The sequence below is a fragment of the Canis lupus genome, chromosome 23, assembly GCF_048164855.1.
Source record: "Canis lupus baileyi chromosome 23, mCanLup2.hap1, whole genome shotgun sequence".
NCBI classification, from domain to species: domain Eukaryota; kingdom Metazoa; phylum Chordata; class Mammalia; order Carnivora; family Canidae; genus Canis; species Canis lupus.
Genome location: NC_132860.1, coordinates 26,596,979 through 26,617,242, shown reverse-complemented (window position 1 = coordinate 26,617,242; position 20,264 = coordinate 26,596,979). Strand labels below are relative to the sequence as shown.

At 35.0% G+C, this 20,264-nt stretch overlaps 1 protein-coding gene across 6 annotated transcripts in view; it reads left to right on the top strand.

The window, feature by feature from the left end:
* Window positions 1-20,264, top strand: part of FCHSD2 (FCH and double SH3 domains 2) — a 334,052-nt gene that overhangs the window by 40,637 nt on the left and 273,151 nt on the right. For 5 of the 6 annotated variants that reach the window (XM_072794507.1, XM_072794506.1, XM_072794509.1 and 2 more), the window contains one exon: window positions 18,658-18,703. The exons of the other annotated variant lie outside the window; for it this stretch is intronic. In XM_072794507.1, coding sequence (XP_072650608.1) covers window positions 18,658-18,703 — 46 coding nt within the window. The remainder of the gene's footprint in view (window positions 1-18,657; window positions 18,704-20,264) is intronic. 6 annotated transcript variants of the gene reach the window in all.

Sequence of the window (20,264 nt, the reverse complement as noted above, 5' to 3'; positions counted from 1 at the left end):
ATCCCCATTTCCCCCACTCCCTAGCTACCATTATTCTCTCTGTTTCTATAATTTCAGCTTCTGGATTCTACCTATAAGTTGATCATACAGTATTCGTTTTCTCTGTGAGATTTATTTCACTTAGTATAATGCCCTCAAGTTCCATATATGTTGTTTCAAATGGTAAGATTTCCTTTTTATATGGCTGAATAGTATTTCATTGTGTATATGTATTTATTTGTGTATGTGTGGCTCTTTCCATATTTTGGCTATTGTGGGCATTGCTGCTATGAACATTGGGGGTGCATATGCCCCTTTGAATTACTATGTTTGTGTCTTTTGGATAGATACCTAGTAGTACAATTGCTGGATTGTAAGGTAGTTCCATTTTTAACTTCTTGAGAAACTTCTGTACTGTTTTCCAGAGTGGCTGCACCAGTTTGCATTTCCAGCGGTATAAGAGTGTTCCCCTTTCTCTGCATCACCAACATCTGTAGTTTTCTGAGTTAATTTTAGCCACTTTGACCAGTGTGAGGTGGTATCTCATATGTGGTTTTTTAAAAAATATTTTTTTATTTGACAAAGAGAGCACAAGCAGGGGGAGTGGCAGGCAGAGGGGGAGGGAGAAGCAGGCTCCCTGTTGGGTAGGAAGCGCGATGTGGGGCTTGATCCTAGGACCCTGGGATCATGACCTGAGCTGATGCAGACCCTTAACCCACTGAGCCACCCAGGTGCCCCTCATTGTAGTTTTGATTTGTATTTCCCTGATACTGAGTGACATTGAGCATTTTTTCATGTGTCTGTTGTCCATTTGTATGTCTTTTTGGAGAAGTGTCTGTTCCCATGTTTTGCCCATTTCTGGAATGGATTTTTTTTGGTTTTTGGGTGTTGAGTTTGAAAGTTTTTAAATACTATCCCTTTATCTGATAAATCATTTGCAAATATCTTCTCCCATTCTGAAGGGTTGCCTTTTAGTTTTGTTGACTGTTTCCTTTGCCTTTGATAAAAGGCTTTTATCTTGATGAAATCTCACTAGTTCATTTTTGCTTTTGTTTCCCTTGCCTCTGGGAACTTATCTAACAAGAAGTTACTGCAGCTGAGGTCAAAGAGGTTGCTGCCTGTATTCTTCTCTAGGATTTTGATGGATTCCTATCTCACATTTAGGTCCTTCATCCATTTTGAGTTTATATTTGTGTATAGTGTGAAGAAAAGTCCAGTTTCATTCTTCTGCATGTGGCTGTCCAATTTCTCCAACACCATTTGTTGAAGAGAGTTATCTTTTTTCCATTGGATATTTTTCCTGCTTTGTTGAAGATTTTTTGATCATAGAGCTGTGGGTCCATTTCTGGGGTTCTCTATTCTGTTCTGTTGATCTATGTGTCTGTTTTTGTGTCAGTACCATATTGTCTTGATGATTACAGCTTTGTAATAAAACTTAAAGTCCAGAATTGTTTTGCTTCCAACTTTGGTTTTCTTTTCAACATTACTTTGGCTATTTGGGGTCTTTTCTGATTCCATACAAATTTAGGATTGCTTGTTCTAGCTCTGTGAAAAATGCTGATGGTATTTTGATAGAGATTGTATTAAATGTGTAGATTGCTTTGGATAGCATAGACATTTAACTTTTAATTACAAATTCCATTTTTTAAATTGTAAGTCCTCTTAAGTGTTCTATTTTTGGTCATTTGTGTTCTTCAAGGAATTTGTCCATTTCATCTAGATGGCCACATTTTTGGAGTGCTTCTATAGGTTCTTTGCACTTCCTATAGATCTTCCATGGTTCACCTTGCACTTCCTGGATCTGTGTATTTTTCTTTTTTCTGGCTATTTGCATACTGCTTTTGTAGCCCCTAGGAATTCAGTGGTTTACTTCTACTATCTGTTTTCAAGCCCATTCATCTACCAAGTGTTCCTTTTCAATGGTACATGACAGTTTGTGTACTGATGCTCACTCTCACTTTTGGGCCCACATCTTATTCACAGGAAGCATCAAGAAGTTATTTTTTAAAATTAAAATGAAAGCAAAATTAACATAACAGAAAGTTATGCTTATTTTAACCATTTTAAAGTTTACATTCAGTGGCTTCTAGTATATTCACAGTGTTGTAGAAGTATCACTACTAATTCCAGAACATTTTTATTACCCCAAAAAGAAACCTCATGCAAATAAGCAGTTACTCACTACCTCACCCCTTTAGGGAAGGGTGACATGACAATTACTAATCTGCTTTTTATTTCTATGGATTTGCCTTCTCTGGACATTTCATATAAATGGAAACATACAGTATGTGGCTTTAATGTTTAATTTACAGGTCATCTTGGCTGGGCCACAGTGCCCAGATATGGGTCAAACATTATTCTGAATGTTTTTCTGAAGATGTTTTTGTATGAGACTAACATTTAAGTCAGTAGACTTTGAGTCAAGCAGATTACTCACCATATTATGGTGGGCCTCATATAAGTAGCTAAAGGCCTGAATAGAACAAACGACTGGCCTCCTTCCCAGGTAGGAGAAACTTCTACAACAAATGGCCTTTGGACTTGAACTGCATCATCAGCTTTGACTTAAATTGCAACACTGGCTTCTCTCTGGGTCTCTATATTATCCCACCCTGCAGATTTTAGATTTGCCAACTTCCATGATCACGTGAGCTAGTTCCTTAAAGTAAATCTCTTTATATCTATCTATCTATCTATCTATCTATCTATCTATCTATCTATCTATCACATATTGGTTTCGTTTTTCTGGAGAACCTTACAAATACAGTGGCCTTTTATGATTGGCTTATTTCACATAGCATGGTATTTTTGAGGTTCATCCATGTTGTAGTATATATCAGTATTTATTGATTTCTGTGGCTAAATAATATTTCATTATATGAATATACTACATTTTAAAAAATTCATTGGTCTATTGCTGGACATTTGGGTTGTTTCCACTTTTTGGCTATTATGAATAGCTTTTGTTATGAATATAAACTTTTGTTTTAATATCTATTTTCATTTCTTTTTAGTATTTTCTGAGGAGTGGAACTGTTGCAGCATATAGTAATTCTGTGTTTAACTTTTTGAGGATGTGCCAAGCTGTTTTCAGTAGCAGGTGCACCATTTTACATTCTCATCAGAAATATATGAGGGTTCTTATTTCTCTAGATTTTGGCTAGTATTTGTTCTTTTCCATTTTGCTTTTGTTTTATAACCATTCCAGTGGGTACAAAGTGATATCTCATGGTAGTTTTGATTTGAATTTCCCTAGTTACTAATGGATGTTGGACGTATTTTTTATGTGTTTTCATGTGTTTATTAGCCATTTGTATATTTTCTGTGGAGAAGTGTATATTTAATACCTTTGCCCTTTTAAAAATTGACCTTTTTGTTTCTTCGCTGTAAATTGTAAGAGTTCTCTATGTATTCTAGATATTAAACCATTATCAGATGCATGATTTGCAAATACTTTTCCCATTCTTTTGTCTTTTCATAACACTGCCCTTTTACTACTTTTTAAAGTAATATACACCCAGTGTGGGGCTTGAACTTATAACCCCAAGATTAAGAGAGCCATATGCTCCACCTGCTGAGCCAGCCAGGCATCCCTTCTTATCACATTCTTGATAATGTCCTTTGATGCGCAGATACTTTTAATTTTGATAAAGTTTGTTTTACTTATTTTTTCTTTAGTTGATACGGTTTTGGTATTCTATTTAAGAATCTGTTGTCAAGAGGTGCCTGGGTGTTTCAATGGGTTGAGGGTCTGGCTCTTGGTTTCAGCTTGGGTCATGATCTTAGGGTTCTGGGTTAGAGCCCCACTTCAGACTCCATGCCCATTGGGGAGTCTGGTTGAGGATTTTCTCTCTTTCTCTATCTGCCCCTCCCCTTGCTCTCTCTTGAATAAATAAATAAATTTTAGAAAGAAAAAAGAATCTGCTACCAAATTGGAGATCTTAAAGACTCCTGTGATTTCTTTTAAGAATTTTATAATTTTAGCTATTAAATCTAGTCTTTGATCCATTTTGAATAAATTTTATATTTGGAATGAGATGGGGTCCAACTCATTGTTTTTTTTTTGTGGAAATTCACTTGTCCTAGCACCATTTGTTGAAAAAACTATTCTTTCTCCTTTGAATGGTCTTGGCATCTTGTTGAAAATCAGTTGGCTGTGGATGTTTCGGTTTGTTTCTGGATCATCAATTCTATTTCATTGAAAAATAATATAAAATAACTAGGCCTCATAGACATATACAGAACACTACCCAACAAAGTAGGATATACATTCAAGTGCAAATGGAATATTCTCCAGGATAGACCATAAGTTGGGCCACGAACAGTTATCAGTAAAATCTAAAAGATCACAATCATACAGAATATTTCCTCTGACCACATTGGAATGAAGCTACAGAAATTAACAGAAGGAAAACCAAAAAATTTGCAAATATATGGAAATTTAATAATATATTTTTTAATTGAAATTTGATTTGCAAACATATAGTTTAACACCCGCTGCTCATCTCATTAAGTGCTTTCCTCAGTGCCTGTCACCAAGTTACCCCATCCCTCCACCCACCTACCCTTCCACTACCCTTTGTTCATTTCCTAGAGTTAGGAATCTCTCATGTTTTGTCACCCTCTCTAATTTTTCCCACTCATTTTCCCTCCTTTGTCTTATAATCCCTTTCACTATTTCTTATATTTCCCATTTGAGTGAAATCATATGATGATTGTTCTTCTTCGATTGACTTACTTCAGTGAGCATAATACCCTCTTAACTAACTACTTAACTAGTAGGTCAAAGGAAATCCCTGGGGAAATTAGAAAATACTTTGAAAGGAATGAAAACAAAAACATCATGTACCAAAACTTATGGTATGGAGTGACACTACTCTGGGAAATTGATAGTTTGAAACACCTATATTAAAAATAAAGATCTCAAGTCAACCTAACTTTACATCCAAGAAACTAGAAAAAAGAGCAAACCAAATCCAAAGCCAGCAAAAGAAGAAAAAAAAAAAAAGATTCAGAAATAAGTGAAAAAGAAAATACACAGTAGACAGAATTAACGAAACCAAAGTCAATTCTTTGAAAAAGTCAACAAGAGACAAACCTTTAGTGTAAGAAAAAAGGAGAGAGATGCAAATAACTAAAATCAGAAATGAAAGTAGGGACAGTACTCTCTATTGTACAGTTGAAGTAAAAAGTATTGTAAACTAGATAGATAGGACAAATTCCTAAAAACATACAAATTACTGAAACTGGTAAAAGAAAAAAATAGAAATTCTTAACAGACCTTTCACAAGTAAGGAGATTGAATCAAAAGGTACTAAAAAACCTTCCAACAGAGTGTCCAGGACAACACAGTTCATAGGAGGATTTTATCACAGTTAAAACTCAAACACTTGCAAAAAATGATAGAGGATGGAACACTCACATTCTGTAAGGTCCTCCTTTTTCTATCACAAAAGCCAAAGACAGCACAAGAAAACTACAGATCAATATCCCTTACAAACATTGATGCAGAGATTCTTTTTTTTTTGTTTTTTTTTTAATTTTTTATTGGTGTTCAATTTACTAACATACAGAATAACCCCCAGTGCCCGTCACCCATTCACTCCCACCCCCCGCCCTCCTCCCCTTGATGCAGAGATTCTTGACAAAATACTGGCAAACCGAATCTGACAACACATTTACAGAATTATATACTAGGATGAAGTGAGATTCATCTCAGGAATGCAAAAGTTTAATATAAGAAAATCAGTGAATGAAATACACAATATGAACAGAACAAAGGACAGAAACCACATAATCCTCTCAATAGAGGCAAGAAAAATAAAAGCATTTTACAAAATTCAACACCTTTTCATGATACAAATGCTCAGTAAACTAAAGACATAGTATAGAAAATATAGTCTGTGACATTGTAATAGTATCCTGTGGTGACAGATGGTAGCTGCACTTGTAATGATCATAACTTATAGATAAGTTAAATCACTATGTTGTATACAACATAGTGTATACATATGTTGAAACACTGTAACACATATAAACACATGTGACATTATGTGTCAACTATTCAAATAAAAATTTTAAATAAATACATTAAAAAACACTCCATAGGGGGATCCCTAGGTGGCTCAGCGGTTTGGCGCCTGCCTTTGGTCCAGGGCGCGATCCTGGAGTCCCGGGATCAAGTACCACGTCGGGCTCCCTGCATGGAGCCTGCTTCTCCTTCTGCCTCTCTCTCTCACTCTTATGTCTATCATGAATAAATAAATAAAATCTTAAAAAAAAGACCACTCCGTAAACTAAGAATAAAAGGAAACTTCCGTAATATAATAAGGGGCATGTACAAAAACCCACAGTAACATTATACAGTTGACTCTTGGACAGCATGAATTTGAACCGTGTGGGTGCAATTATTTTGATATACTACAGTACTGCAAATTTATTTCCCTTACGATTTTCTTAACATTTTCTTTTTATCCATCTTAGTTTATTGTAAGAGTATGGACTATAATACATATACAAAATATGTATATGATGCACATACAAAATATGACTGTTATTGGTAAGGCTGCCTGTCACCAGATGTCTGTGATAGTTAAGGTTTTGGGAAGTAAGAAGTCATGGATGGATTTTTTTACTGCCTGTGTTGTTCAAGGGTCAGCTGTACTAAGTGGCGCAAGACAAAGCTTTCCTCCTCAGATCAGGAACAAGATTGCATTACTCTTGGCACTTAAACATTCTAATTCAATCTGGAAGTGGTATTTGCTTCATTAGTTTTTAAAATTATTGCTTAAATTTTAAAAATTCATTTGAAGTATATGGTTACATTTTTTTATCTGCTCCATGGCAGCATTTTTCTCATGACTGTCCTTTGGCTACTGTTTTTCCTTTTTTAAAATTTTGCATTTATATATTCTCTTCCTGCTTCTGTTTGGGTTATTTTTGAATGAAGAGTGTTCTTCCTGTACTGCTTTTTAGGATATCAGAAATAGGTATCTCAGGGTAGCTACTGTCTTCCAAATTTACGGTAATTTTCTTTATAACTGGGGTTGTGTGTACCAATTTATTTTATTTCTCCTCTACCAGAGAGGATTTACTGCTGTAGGTAGGGCTGTTCATAGTGTAGGCTGTCTCACTATCTTTTTGCCACACCAGCAGCCTAATTTCTGCTAGTGTAGCTTGTTTGTGTGATTCCGAATTTAGTACTGTCTCCTCTACTTCTACAAACTGTGAACAGCAAAGCTCCCTCCCCCAGCCCATGTCCCCTGTTTTTGTTGTTGCAGATGTGGTTTCAATTTTATACCTCAGGAAGTATACTTGAAGAAATGTATGTATCTTCCCCCTTGAGTTTTGGAGCCTTATGCCTTATATTTACCCTCTTTTTCCAGTTTGTCTCTCTTTCGGCCTTTGACTTATATTTCATGTTTTCTAGTTTTATTGGAGATCATATTTGCATTGTATTTTTTCTTTGTTTTTGCTTTTGGGTAATTTCTGAGAGGAGTAGGGAGATTCTCACTTTGCTCTGTCATCAAGACCAGTTACTTAAAATGTATTTTTTTGTTGGTGCTTTGCATATTCATTTAGTCAAAATATTTAAACCGGATTAAATTTCATAATTATAAAATGTGGAATGTATTTGCACTTATTTAACAAAGACTTTTCTAGCATTTAGTGTGTGCCAAGTCTGTTCTAAGTGCTTTACAAATATGTACATTTCATCCTCATAATAATCCCATGAGGTAGATGAGTTCTTTTTATAGGAAACTGAAGCACAGGCAGGAAAATTAACTTGCCCAAGGTTGCCTAATTAATAAGAAATAAGAACACTTATACATTTCATTTTATGATGATAGCATTTGTGAATCTTGGCATCATCTATTTATACTTTGTGCTAGCGAATCCCTTGAATGGAGAGTCCATGTCTCCATCTTTATATTTCCTGTGCCTGATTAGCAGAATACCTGAAATTCAGAAGACAGGTGTCAGTGAATATTTTTATTAGGAGCCATATAATTTCCTCTCTGCCAGACTTGCATAGTTTTAGTTCTTTATTCTACTTGCATTGATTTAAAAATATTTGAGGGTGGGAGTGCCTGGTTGGCTTGCTTGGTAGAGCATGTCACTTTTAATCTCAGAGTAGTAAGTTTGAGCCCCATGTTGGTATAGAGATTACTTTAAAAAATGAAATCTTAAAAATTATTAAAAAAAATGTTCATGTCATCATTTTAATGTTACTGCCATATTGACTGCAAAATAGCCACTGGATTCCAGAACAAATTATAAGGATTAAAAAAAAATTTACTTATTTGAGAGAGCCCTAGAGCATGAGAGTGTACACAAGTAGTGGGGAGGGGCAGAGGAAGAGGGAGTAGCAGGCTCCCTGCTAATCCCAGGAGCCTGAGATCATGACCTGAGCCAAAGGCAGATGCTTCACTGACAACCACCCAAGCACCCATAAATATTTTTTTATGGAAGAGTTGTCAATGGGCTAATAATACAAGTATTAGTTCCCTTACCCCAGTTTGTTGTCCATGGTAAAAAATTATTTTTATATTTGATATTAGTTGTATTTACACAGTGTTATTTGTAAAATAACATAGGTAAATTAACTCAGGATAATAAAAAATGTGGTAGTCATCTTATAGTCCATTTATTTTTATTGCTGTTTTACTCTCTTTTAAGAATATATCATTGCTTTTTTAATCTTTTAAATTTTTTAAATTTAAATCCCAGTTAACATACAGTGTAATATTAGTTTCAGGTGTACAATATAGTGACTCAGCACTTTCCTACAATACCTGATGCTCATCACAAGTACACTCCTTAATCTCTCTCACCTATTTAACCCATCCTCCTTACCACCTCCTTTCTGGTAACCATTAGTTTATTTTCTATAGTTAAGTATCTGTTTCTTGGTTTACCTCTCTCTCTCTCTCTCTCTCTCTCTCTCCCTCTTTTTTCCCTTGCTCATTTGTTTTTGTTTCTTAAATTCCACATATGACTGAAATGGTATGGTATTTGTTTTTCTCTAACTTATTTCACTTGGCATAGTACTCCTCACTCCATCTACATTGTTGCAAATAGCAAGATATATTCTTTTTTTTGGCTGAGTAATATTCCATTATCTATATCTACATACACATACTACATCTTCTTTACCCATCATCAGTGGACACTTGGGCTACTTCCATAGTTTGGTTATTGTGAGTAATGCTGCTGCAAACATTGGGGTATGTGTATCCCTTTGAATTAGCATTTTTGTATTCTTTGGATAAAATACTTAGTAGTTCAGTGGCTAGATCATTAGGGTTAGCTCTATTTTTAACTTTTGAGGCACCTCCATACTGTTGTCTAGAGTGGCTGCACCAGTTTGCATTCCTACCAGCAGTGCAGGAGAGTCTTCCTTTTTCCTTGTGTTGTTGATTTTAGCTCTTTTAACCGGTGTAAGGTAATCTCTCATTGTAGTTTTGATTTCTATTTTCTTGATGATGAGTGGGTTGAGCATCTTTTTGCATATCTGTTGGCCATCTGTATGTCTTTTTTGGAAAGTTGTCCAATCATGTCATGCGCCCATTTTTAATTGGATTATTTGTTTTTTTGGGTGTTGAGTTTTAGAAGTTCTTTATATATTTTGGATATGTATCACTGTTTGTTGATCTGTTATCCCACTGATGGACACCTAGACTGCTTCTTGTTTCTGTCTGTTTATGAATAAAGGTGCTATAAGTATTTTTGTGAAGTCTAAATTTAGGGACATCTGTTTTCATTCCTCTTAGTAAATGCCTACTTTTAAAATTGTTATGTCAAGATAGGTGTATGCTTAAGTATATAAGAAATATCATATTTTTTCCCCAAAGTGGTTGTATTATTTTACAGTCCCACCCTTGACAGTCTCATTGCTCTGTATTCTTACTGATATTTATAGTTAATTCGTCTTTTTAAATTTTAGCTATTTAGTGCATGTGTTTATTTTTAACATTCATCATTATGGTTATTGATATCCTATTTCCAACCACCATTAATAATTAGAACATTTTGAGGTGTTCTGCTTATTCTGGTGATGAATTCTAGAGTTAGGGAGTCCCCAAGACAACTCTGACTGCAAGTTTGGAGGTCTCTAAGATCACCCTCACTTCAGAAATGATTTGCAAGATCAAAGGTTCCTAGGACCATTCTTAGATTTGATAATTCATAGAAGGACTCACAGAACTCACTGAAAGTTTACTGAAGGTTGTGGGTTTTTTTTTTTTTAATAGTGAAAATACGTAATTTAAAATCACTTAAGGGAAGAGGTATATTCGGTCACTTGGATATGATTGACTGCCCACGTGGCTGACCTTAGTTTCCAGCTCCTTCAGAGGTTGAGTTGATATCATTTGTCCCAATCCCCCTCTCCTCCACACTACTCTCAGTAAGTCACATTGTTAGCATTGACTATCTGGCCTGGCCTAAGGTCCCCAGGTAAATGAAAACACTATTATCAGTCATGATATTCTGAAGGTTTAGAGAATACTCCTCAGAAGCCATGGGCAAAGGCCAGACCTCTCTTTGGGCAAGGTTAATCCTTTATTGCACCCTCATTTATCCTCCTTGATATTTAAAGCTCATGTATACAAAATGGTGTGTTTACTGATATAATCTGTGACCAAGATCAAGAAACTTAATTGGTCCATATAGCTATAGATTATGATCTTGGTTCTACCTGTTTCAGGAACTAACCTACTGAGCTATTTAACTCCTGAAGAGCCTAAAATCTAATTATTTAGTTTCTGTTCATTCATTCAGCAAAGACTTATTAAATGAACTTCTACAGCTTTTAGGTACTGTGCTACACATATAAATACAAAGCACACTTATTGCTCTCAGGGAACTCTATAGTCAATTCACTATTAAAATACTTGAAGTAGGTGCTATGTTACAAAATGCTGGAGGACCTCAGAAGTAGGGTATTCAGATCACAAGAGGAATTCAGGAAGACTTCTTAGAGGAGGTCATGCTTAAGCTAACTTTTGACAGATGGGGAAAAGTTAAGCCAAATAATGAGGGAAGTTGTTCCAAGTAGAAACGATTATATTTGCTAGAGTATGAGATGAGCCTACTGATCCTTTTAAGAGCTTTAGCTGGGATCTGGGATGTGAATGGGGGAGTTTACAGAGATGAAACCACTTAACAGCCTTTTCTGTTATGTTGAGGGAATTTAGATTTTTAGTCTGGGAATGATGAGGAGCCATTTTAGAAATATTAGTAGGAGAGTAGCTTAATCAGTTTTATTTTAGGAAAATTATTTAGAATATTGGATTTTATGAAAGAAGTGATTATTGCAGGGATTTATTCTTACTCCTTTCTATGATACAGGATTTATACTTTTTTCATATAAGTGTAGGAGTAGATTGAAAATTAGATAACTAATTTTTTCTTGTTATAGAAATAACAGATTATTGGAACAAACATAGGATCAGAGTAGAAAATAAAAGTCTCTTGCTCCCTTCCCTTAACAATAAAAATTGGGCATATATTCTTTGAATGTCCTTCCCCTTATATGTATTTTTCAGGTATTTTTTAGTGTAAATAGGCATCTGTATTATATAGAGGTATATATATTTAATATATTTTAAAGATGAGATCTTCCTTTACACACTCTTCTGAAGCTTTAAAAAAATAATGGATAACATATTGTAGCTTTCTTCATAGTACTTCTCATTTTTCAATTTATTATTAAATTATTCTTTATATAATTTTTTTTACTCTTATTTATACTGGCCTGTCTTATTCCCTTTGTATCATCATTACCTATACAGTGTCTGACCAGTATTTATTGCATGAGCTAATTGAGGATATCTCTCCATACCAGTATATATAGAGCTACCACATTCTTTTTAGTGGCCATATAGGATTCTAATGAATGAATGTAATATAATTTTTTAAAGTATAGTTTGTTTTATTTAACTATTAAATTTAAAAAATATGCAGTGGGAATGTAAAATGATATAGCCATTATGGAAAATAGTTTGAAAATTCTTTAGCAAGTTAAACATAGAATTACCATATGACCCAGTAGTTTTAATCCTAGGTATATACCTAAGAGAACTTAAAACCTATTTCTACATAGAAATCCATAAACAAGTGTTTGTAGCATCATTACTCATAATAGTGAAGATGTGAAACAACCCAAATGTCTGTCAGTGGATGAATGGATCAACAAATTGTAGTATATCCATACAATGGAGTATTATTCAGTCACAAAAAGTAATCAAGTATTGATACATTCTACAACTTGGACGTTGAAAACTCTAAATCAAAGAAGCCAGACACAAAGGGTCACATTGCATGATTCTTTTTATATGAAATATCCAGAATAGGTAAATCTGTAGAGCCAGAAAATTAGTTCGTTGGTATGGGGTAGGGGGAATGGAAGTGATTACCTAGTGGATATGCAGTGTTCTTCTGGAGTAATTAAAAGGTTTTGAAAGTAGAGAGAGGTGGTAGTCGTATACACTGAACACATGAAAATGCTATTGAGGGATCCCTGGGTGGCTCAGTGGTTTGGCGCCTGCCTTTGGCCCAGGGTGCGATCCTGGAGTCCCGGGATCGAGTCCCGCGTTGGGCTCCCGGCATGGAGCCTGTTCTCCCTCTGCCTGTGTCTCTGCCTCTCTCTCTCTCTCTCTCTCTCTCTGTCTCACAAATAAATAAATAAATAAAATCTTAAAAAAAAAAAGAAAATGCTATTGGACTGAATACTTTAAAGTGGTTAATTGTGGTCATATAAATTTCACCTCAAAAATACATGCATGTACACATGGTATAAATTCAAATAATACAAACAATACAGTAAAAGGTCTTTCTTCTATTTTTTTTAAGGTTTTTATTTTTTATTTATTCATGAGAGAAACACAGAGAGAGAGAGGCAGAGACACAGGCAGAGGGAGAAGCAGGCTCCATGCAGGGAGCCTGACGTGGGACTCGATCCCGGGTCTTCAGGATCACGCCCTGGGCTGAAGGTGGTGCTAAACCGCTGAGCTACCTGGGCTGCCTCTTCTACAGTTTTTAAAAAGATTTTATTTAGGGGCCCCTGGGTGGTTCAGCGGTTGAGTGTCTGCTGTTGGCTCAGGGCCTGAACCCAGAGTCCCAGGATTGAGTCCCATATTGGGACCCTTATATGGAGCCTGCTTCTCCCTCTGCCTGTGTCTCTGCCTCTCTCTCTCTCTCTCCATCTCTCATAAATAAACTAAAGATTTTATTTATTCATGAGAGACATACAGATAGAGGCAGAGACCTAAAGGGAGAAGCGAGCTCCCTGTGTGGAGCCTGATGTGGGACTTGATTCCAGGACCCTGGGATCACGCCTTGAGCCGAAGGTAGATGCTCAGCTACTGAGCCACCAGCCACTGAGGCATCCCCTTTCTTCTGCTGTTGACATCGGTTCCTTTCTTCATATGGAGCCATTGTCAAGTCAGTTTCGTGTTAATATTTGAGAGAATATTATCACAGTAATTCCTAAGGGGATCACAGTAGGCATTTTCCCACAGAACAGTTTTTCATTTGAGGGACTATAGATTTTTCTTGGCTTACAGTGGGGTTATGTTCTGATAAACCCATTGAAGATTGAAAATACCATTAAATCAAAAATGCATTTTATATACCTAACCTACAGAACATCATAACTTAGCCTAGCCTACTGTAAGCATGCTGAGAACACTTAGATTAACTTACAGTTGGGCAAAATCATCTAACATAAAGCCTGTTTTATAATAAAGTGTCGAGTATTTCATGTAATTTATTGAATGCTATACTGAAAGTAAAAAGCAATGGTTGTATGGCTTTAGAATGGTTGTAAGTGTATCAATTGTTTCCCATTGGGATTGTGTGGCTGACTGAGAGCTAGGGCTAGCTGATATTGCCTTGCATCACAATGGAGAATTTTGTGCTGCATATTGCTAGCTCAGGGAAAGATCAAAATTTAAAATTTGAAGTATGGTTTCTACTGAATGGATGTTACTTTTACACTATTGTGAAGTCAAAAAATTATAAGTTGAACCATTGTACGTTGGGGACTGTTTGTATTGCAATTGAGTAGTGTTATAATACAGTGTATATGTGTAAACATTTTTATATGAAAAGATAGTATATTATCTATACATTATTCTGTTAACTTTTCTATTTTTTTAACATTGCATCTTCGTATAAAGCTACCTCAGAACAATTTACTAAGTAATCCATATTTTCCCCTTTGAGTCAAAGTGTTCTCTTTTCCAGTTACTAAATTTTTGTGTATTTGGGTGTATTTCTTTCTTTCCCTTTTTTTTCAATGCAAAAAACAAATTCTTTACTTTGGACATTCCAGTTAAAAGTGATTTCATGCAAGTAATTATGTGCTTACAAAATTATGTGGAGATAAAGAGAAGCAAAAGGCAGGGATCCACAGCTGGGCCTAACTGATCACCAGCATAGCTGGGACCCAGAGATCAGGGAGCATTGACTAATCTCACTGCTGTGACTGATGTGTAACACCCTGAAAGCCACTGTCTTTTAAAAAATCAATTTAATTAATATACAGTGTATTATTAGTTTCAGAGGTAGAATTTGGTGATTCATCAGTTGCATACAATATTCAGTGCTCACTACACACGTGCCCTCCTTAATATCCATCACCCAGTTACCCCATCCCCCCACCCAGCTCCCCTCCAGCAACTCTCAGTTTATTTTCTAGAGTTAAGAGTCTCTTATGGTTTGTCTCCCTCCCTGATTTCATTTTATTTTATTTTTCCTTCCCTTCCTCTGTGTTCATCTGTTTTGTTTCTAAAATTCCACATATGAATGAAATTATAGGATATTTGTCTTTCTCTGACTTATTTCACATAGCACCTAATACCCTCTAGTTCTGTCCACGTTGTTGCAAATGGCAAGATTTTATTCTTATTGATGGCTGAGTAATATTCCTCTGTGTGTGTGTGTGCGCGTGTGCGTTCACATATACCAAATTTTGTGTGTGTGTGTGCGCGCGCGCGTACACATATACCAAATTTTTATCCATTCATCTGTTGATGGACATCTGGGCTTTTTTCATGCTTTGGCTGTTGGTGGACCTTGCCTCTATAAACATTGGGGTGCAGGTGTCCCTTTCAATCACTATGTTTGTATCCTTTCGATAAATACCTAATAGTGTCATTGTTGGGTATAGCGTAGCTCTATTTTGGATATATTTTTGACCTTATGTTCCGTTATCTTACTTGTGTTCCATTACCAAGCTGTCTTAAGTATTGTCACTTTTTAAATTAATTTTTATTATCTAGTTAAGGTAGGTCTTTTAAAAATATTATTTTTCAGAATGTTTGTGACTATTGAATGTTCATTTTTCCATATGAACTTTATGATCAACTTATCTAATTAAAAGAAAAATACTTTTGAAATAATGACAGACTTATCTAAACTCTCCATCCCTTAGCAACCACTGATCTACTTTCTATAGACTTGCTTATTCTGGGACATTCTGTATAAATGGAATCATATAATATGTGGCCTTTTATGTGACTTCTTAGCATAGTGCTTTCCAGGTTCATCCATACTGTATCATGTATTAGTATTTCATTCCTTTTTTTAAAAAAAGATTTATTTTTATTTGAGAGAGAGAATGAGAGATGGGGAAGGGAAGAGAGAGAGAGAGAGAGAGAGAGAGAAAAGCAGACTACTGCTGAGCAGTAAGCCTGATGTGGGACTCAGTCCCAGGACCCGGAGATCATGACCTGAGCTGAAGACAGATGCTCACCTGGCTGAGCCATCCCAGGCACCCCTTCATTCCTTTTTTGAATAATATTTGAATAATACCATATAATATACCACATCTTGTTTATCTGATCATCAGATAATGTTCAAGTGAAGTCTCCAAGAAAACAACAACTCTTTTACTCTGAACATGCATATCAACTACCCAAATGTCCACCAACTTACCTGATCACTTTTGGTGATCAGGAATAGTGCTGCTATGAATGTTCTTTAACAGATTTTTGTATAGACATATGTTTTAAGTTTTCTTGGGTATATACCTAGGAATAGAACTTCTGGGTCATATGATAATACTATGTTTAACCTTTTGAGGAACTCCCAGACTGTGATTTTCTAAAGCAGCTGTACCATTTTACATTCCTCCTAGTGTTGCATGAGAGTTCTAATTTCTCCACGTTCTTACCATCACTTGTTCTTGTCCATCTGTTTAATTATAGCACCCATTAATATTTCTAAAGATGTTTATGAGAAACTGATGTTGAATTTTAACAAATGCCTTTTCATTTTATATGGAGATTATGAGAAGATTTTTTGTTCTCTCTTGACTGAATTATAATAAATAGATTTCTAATATTAATGATGTTGATTTTGAATAGTTGCCAACTTGGATATGTTTTCTTTAGTTAGAACAGAAAATTACTTAGTAGACATGTAATTATTTCATAACTAAAAATCCCACTGAGAACTTTAAAATTAGTTGATATGCATGTTCAGAGTAAAAGAGTACTTGTTTTCTTGGACTCTTCACTTGAACATTCTTAAGGAAAAGGTCTTGCTTTACTTTTTTTTCCCTTTTATTTTTTGCTATAGTAAAATATATGATATAAATCTTAGCCATTTTTAAGTGTATAGTTAATGGTATTAAGTACTTCATATTGTTCTGCAACTATCACCATCATCTATCTCCAGAACTCCTTATCTTGTAAAACTGAAACTGTACTGATTAAATAATGACTCCTCTGATCCTCTCTTCCCAGCCCCTGGTAACCTCCATTCTTTCTGTCTATATGATTTCACTACTCTAAGTACCTCATATAAATGGAACCCTAAAGTATTTGTCTTTTTGTGACTGACTGACTTCATTCAGCATAATGTACTCAAGGTTCATCCTTCCTATGTAGCATATGTCGGTGTTTCCATCCTTTTTTAAGGCTAAATAAGTTATCCACTCAAAATAAATGTAGTAACATCTAAAATAGTTATCTTTTTTTTTAAATTTTATTTATTTATTCATGAAAGAGAGAGAGGCAGACATAGGCAGAGGGAGAAGCAGGTTCCTTGCAGGGAGCCCGATGCAGGACTTGATCCTGGACCCCGGGATCACTCCCTGAGCTAAAGGCAGATAGATGCTCAACCACTGAGCCACCCAGGCATCCCAAATAGTTATATTTCTTATCTAAGAAATGAATAGTCATGTTGGTAAATTAAAAAAAATTTTTTAAAGTGGAAGTTTTGGATTAAATTATCCCTTATTTCAAATCCAGCTCTTTGTTTGTATTTTACACTTTTTACTCTGATATCTTCACCTTGTTAAGTGCTTTTTTTTTTTTTAAAGATTTTATTTATTTATTCATGAGAGACACAGAGAGAAACAGAGACACAAGCAGAGGGAGAAGCAGGCTCCATGCAGGGAGCCCGATGTGGGACTCGATCCTGGGACTCCAGAATTACACCGTGGGCCGAAGGCAGGCGCTAAACCGCTGAGCCACCCAGGGATCCCTCCTTTTAAGTGCTTTTAAGAGCACAGATATCTGGCCCCTAAAAGAGAAGTCTTTAAGCTCAGACTATTTAAGAAAAATTGTCAATATTATTATATCTCATTGACTACTTTGCCTATGGTTTGGGTTTGTAAGGTGTACTGTTATTTCACGTAGTGTTAAGATAGAAGAAAATACTGCTAATCATTATTAAAAGATGAATCCCAATATCATAAATGTTAAAATGTAAAAAATATTACCATAGAATCTATAAAATATAATACATGTATGGACAGGGTGTACCCATCATACTACATTTAGTGGCCTTATACTTTGTTTTGTAACTCTGTTACAAAGGATTGGAATGAAGGAATTAATTTGACTATTTTTTATGTTGATCAAAAATTGATTTTCTTCTTTTTAAAAACGTTTTATTTATTTGAGAGAGAGAATGCGTGTGCATGCACATATAGTGGGAAGGGGCAAGTGGGAGAGTCTTAAGCAGACTGTGCACCAAGCACGGAGCCCACTGCAGAGCTTGATCTTGTGACCCTGAGATCAATGACCTGAGCCAAAACCAATAATTGGATGTGTAACTGATTGTGCCACTCATGTGCCCTTGATTTTCTCTTTTTAAAGATTTTATTTTAAAGTAATCTCTACATCTAGCATGCGGCTCAAACTTAACAACCCCAAAATTAAGAGTTACATGCTTTACTAACTGAGCCAGCCAGGTGCCCCCCAAATTTAATTTTTACTTTGTTTTCTGTAGTTCCCTCTATGTTGGTTAAGTTCAGTAAATATTATTAGTACCTACTGTGCATTAGCCATTGTCCTAAAAGTAGCTGGCATATATAGCTTTTACTGTGTGTTAGATACAGTTTTGAGCACTTTATATATTTTACTTAAGTAAATTTTATACTGTCCCTATCAGGTGGGTACTGTTACTATCCCCATTTTGAGGCACAGAAAAGTCAAGTGATTTGACCAAGGTCATACAGCTAGTACATGGTGGAGGCTGGATTTGAATGTAGATTTTCTGTTTTCAGAGTCTTTTGTCAGCAGTACTCCGAAGAACATAAGTGAATAAAATATTGTCCTTTTCCTGAACACAGCTTACCAGGTAGTATCTGAGGATGTGTTTGTAAATTTACATAAAATTATTATTATACTTCTGGTAATGAATTTTTATTTGTGCTTTTAGGACATTCAGTCAGAAGAAGGCTGCCATTGAAAGAGAGTATGCACAGGTAAGCTTGGAAATTGAGTTGGCCATTCTAGGTATACTTCTTCTTTGACTTTAAGGCAGATATGGTCATTGGAGAAAAACTTTGTTATTCGTGCATCCTGTTTTCCTTCTTATTTCTGGCTATCTCAGTTTGATCCTCCCTTTACTCCATTTGGATCTCTAGATTAGGAGGTAAGTTGCTCCTTACTACAGTGAAGGTTATGTACCTTTGGAAAGAAGATAATATTTATAGTATTTGTAAAGTATTTACAAGTGTAAATAATAATACATATATTTTATAAAGTATAGATACTTGACCCTTGAACATCATGGGTTTGAATTGCATGGGTCTGCTTAAATGTGTTTTTTTTTAATGAATTTATGTACAGTACTGTAAATGTATTTCCTCATCCTCATAATTTTCTTACTAATATTTTCTTTTCTCTAGATTACTTTATTATAAAGATACAATATATAATACATACAACATATGTGTTAATTTACTATGTTATTAGTAAATCTTCTGGTCAACGGTAGGTTATTAATAGTTAAATTTTTAGGAAGTCAAAGTTGTATGTGTATTTTTTATTATATTGGGGGTTGGCACCCCATAATCTCCACATTTTTCAAGGGTCAGCTGTATATTCATTCTCTTATATATCCTATGCTCTCTAATCTTATGGAAGGTTAATTTCATTTTGTCCAGTCAGGCATTTATTTCTCTTTAGGTCTCTGTTGATAAAGAATAGTGTACTTTCAGGGGATGGCATAGTGCTATTTCTAGGGAAATTTAAACATTTCCTTCTTTAATTTTAGTTAGAATCTTATTTGCACCCAGGTAACTAAATGTGCCAAGAATAAAATTATGTTGATATATCATTTTGTAGATACGTTAAGAATTAATGACTACCTTTCCTTGTACAAAAACAACGTGACATAATTTGGAAATTTTGGCCCTTGTAAGCAATTACTTCCTTTGTGGGATAGAATTCTAAAACTGATCTCTTCCCACTCCCAAAATTATAAATGTAGTATTTGAAACAGAATTTAAAAATACAGGAAAGCATTAGAAGGAAATGCTGTACATGGTAACTACTGTTGCTGCTGCTACTGCTTCTATTCTTAATATAAATAGTGAAATTAGGACATGATTTTTTTGTGCTTTGTCAGGTCTTGATTTTAGTTTTATTCTGATTTCACTGTAGTTAACAAGGTGACTGTATTTTATTTGGTATTCTTAGAAGATAATTATTTCTTGAAAGCTATATAGACTCATTAATTCACTCATTAGTTATTGAGTGCTTATTAATCAGGTACTTTACATAATGAATTACTGTCAGTTCTAATAATTAGTGTTGAACCTTATTCTATGCAAATATACTAAATACTAGTAATGATAGCTAAAATTGAATTGAATTCTTGTACCAGGCACCTTGCTGATTATTTTACATACATTATCTGTTTTAACCCTCTCAGTAAACCTGTGAAATAGGGACAGATATTATGCCTTTTACAGATGTGTTTCCACCGGGATCAAAGTATATAGGATCTGCTCTTAAAATTTATGAAGTGAAAATTTTTGT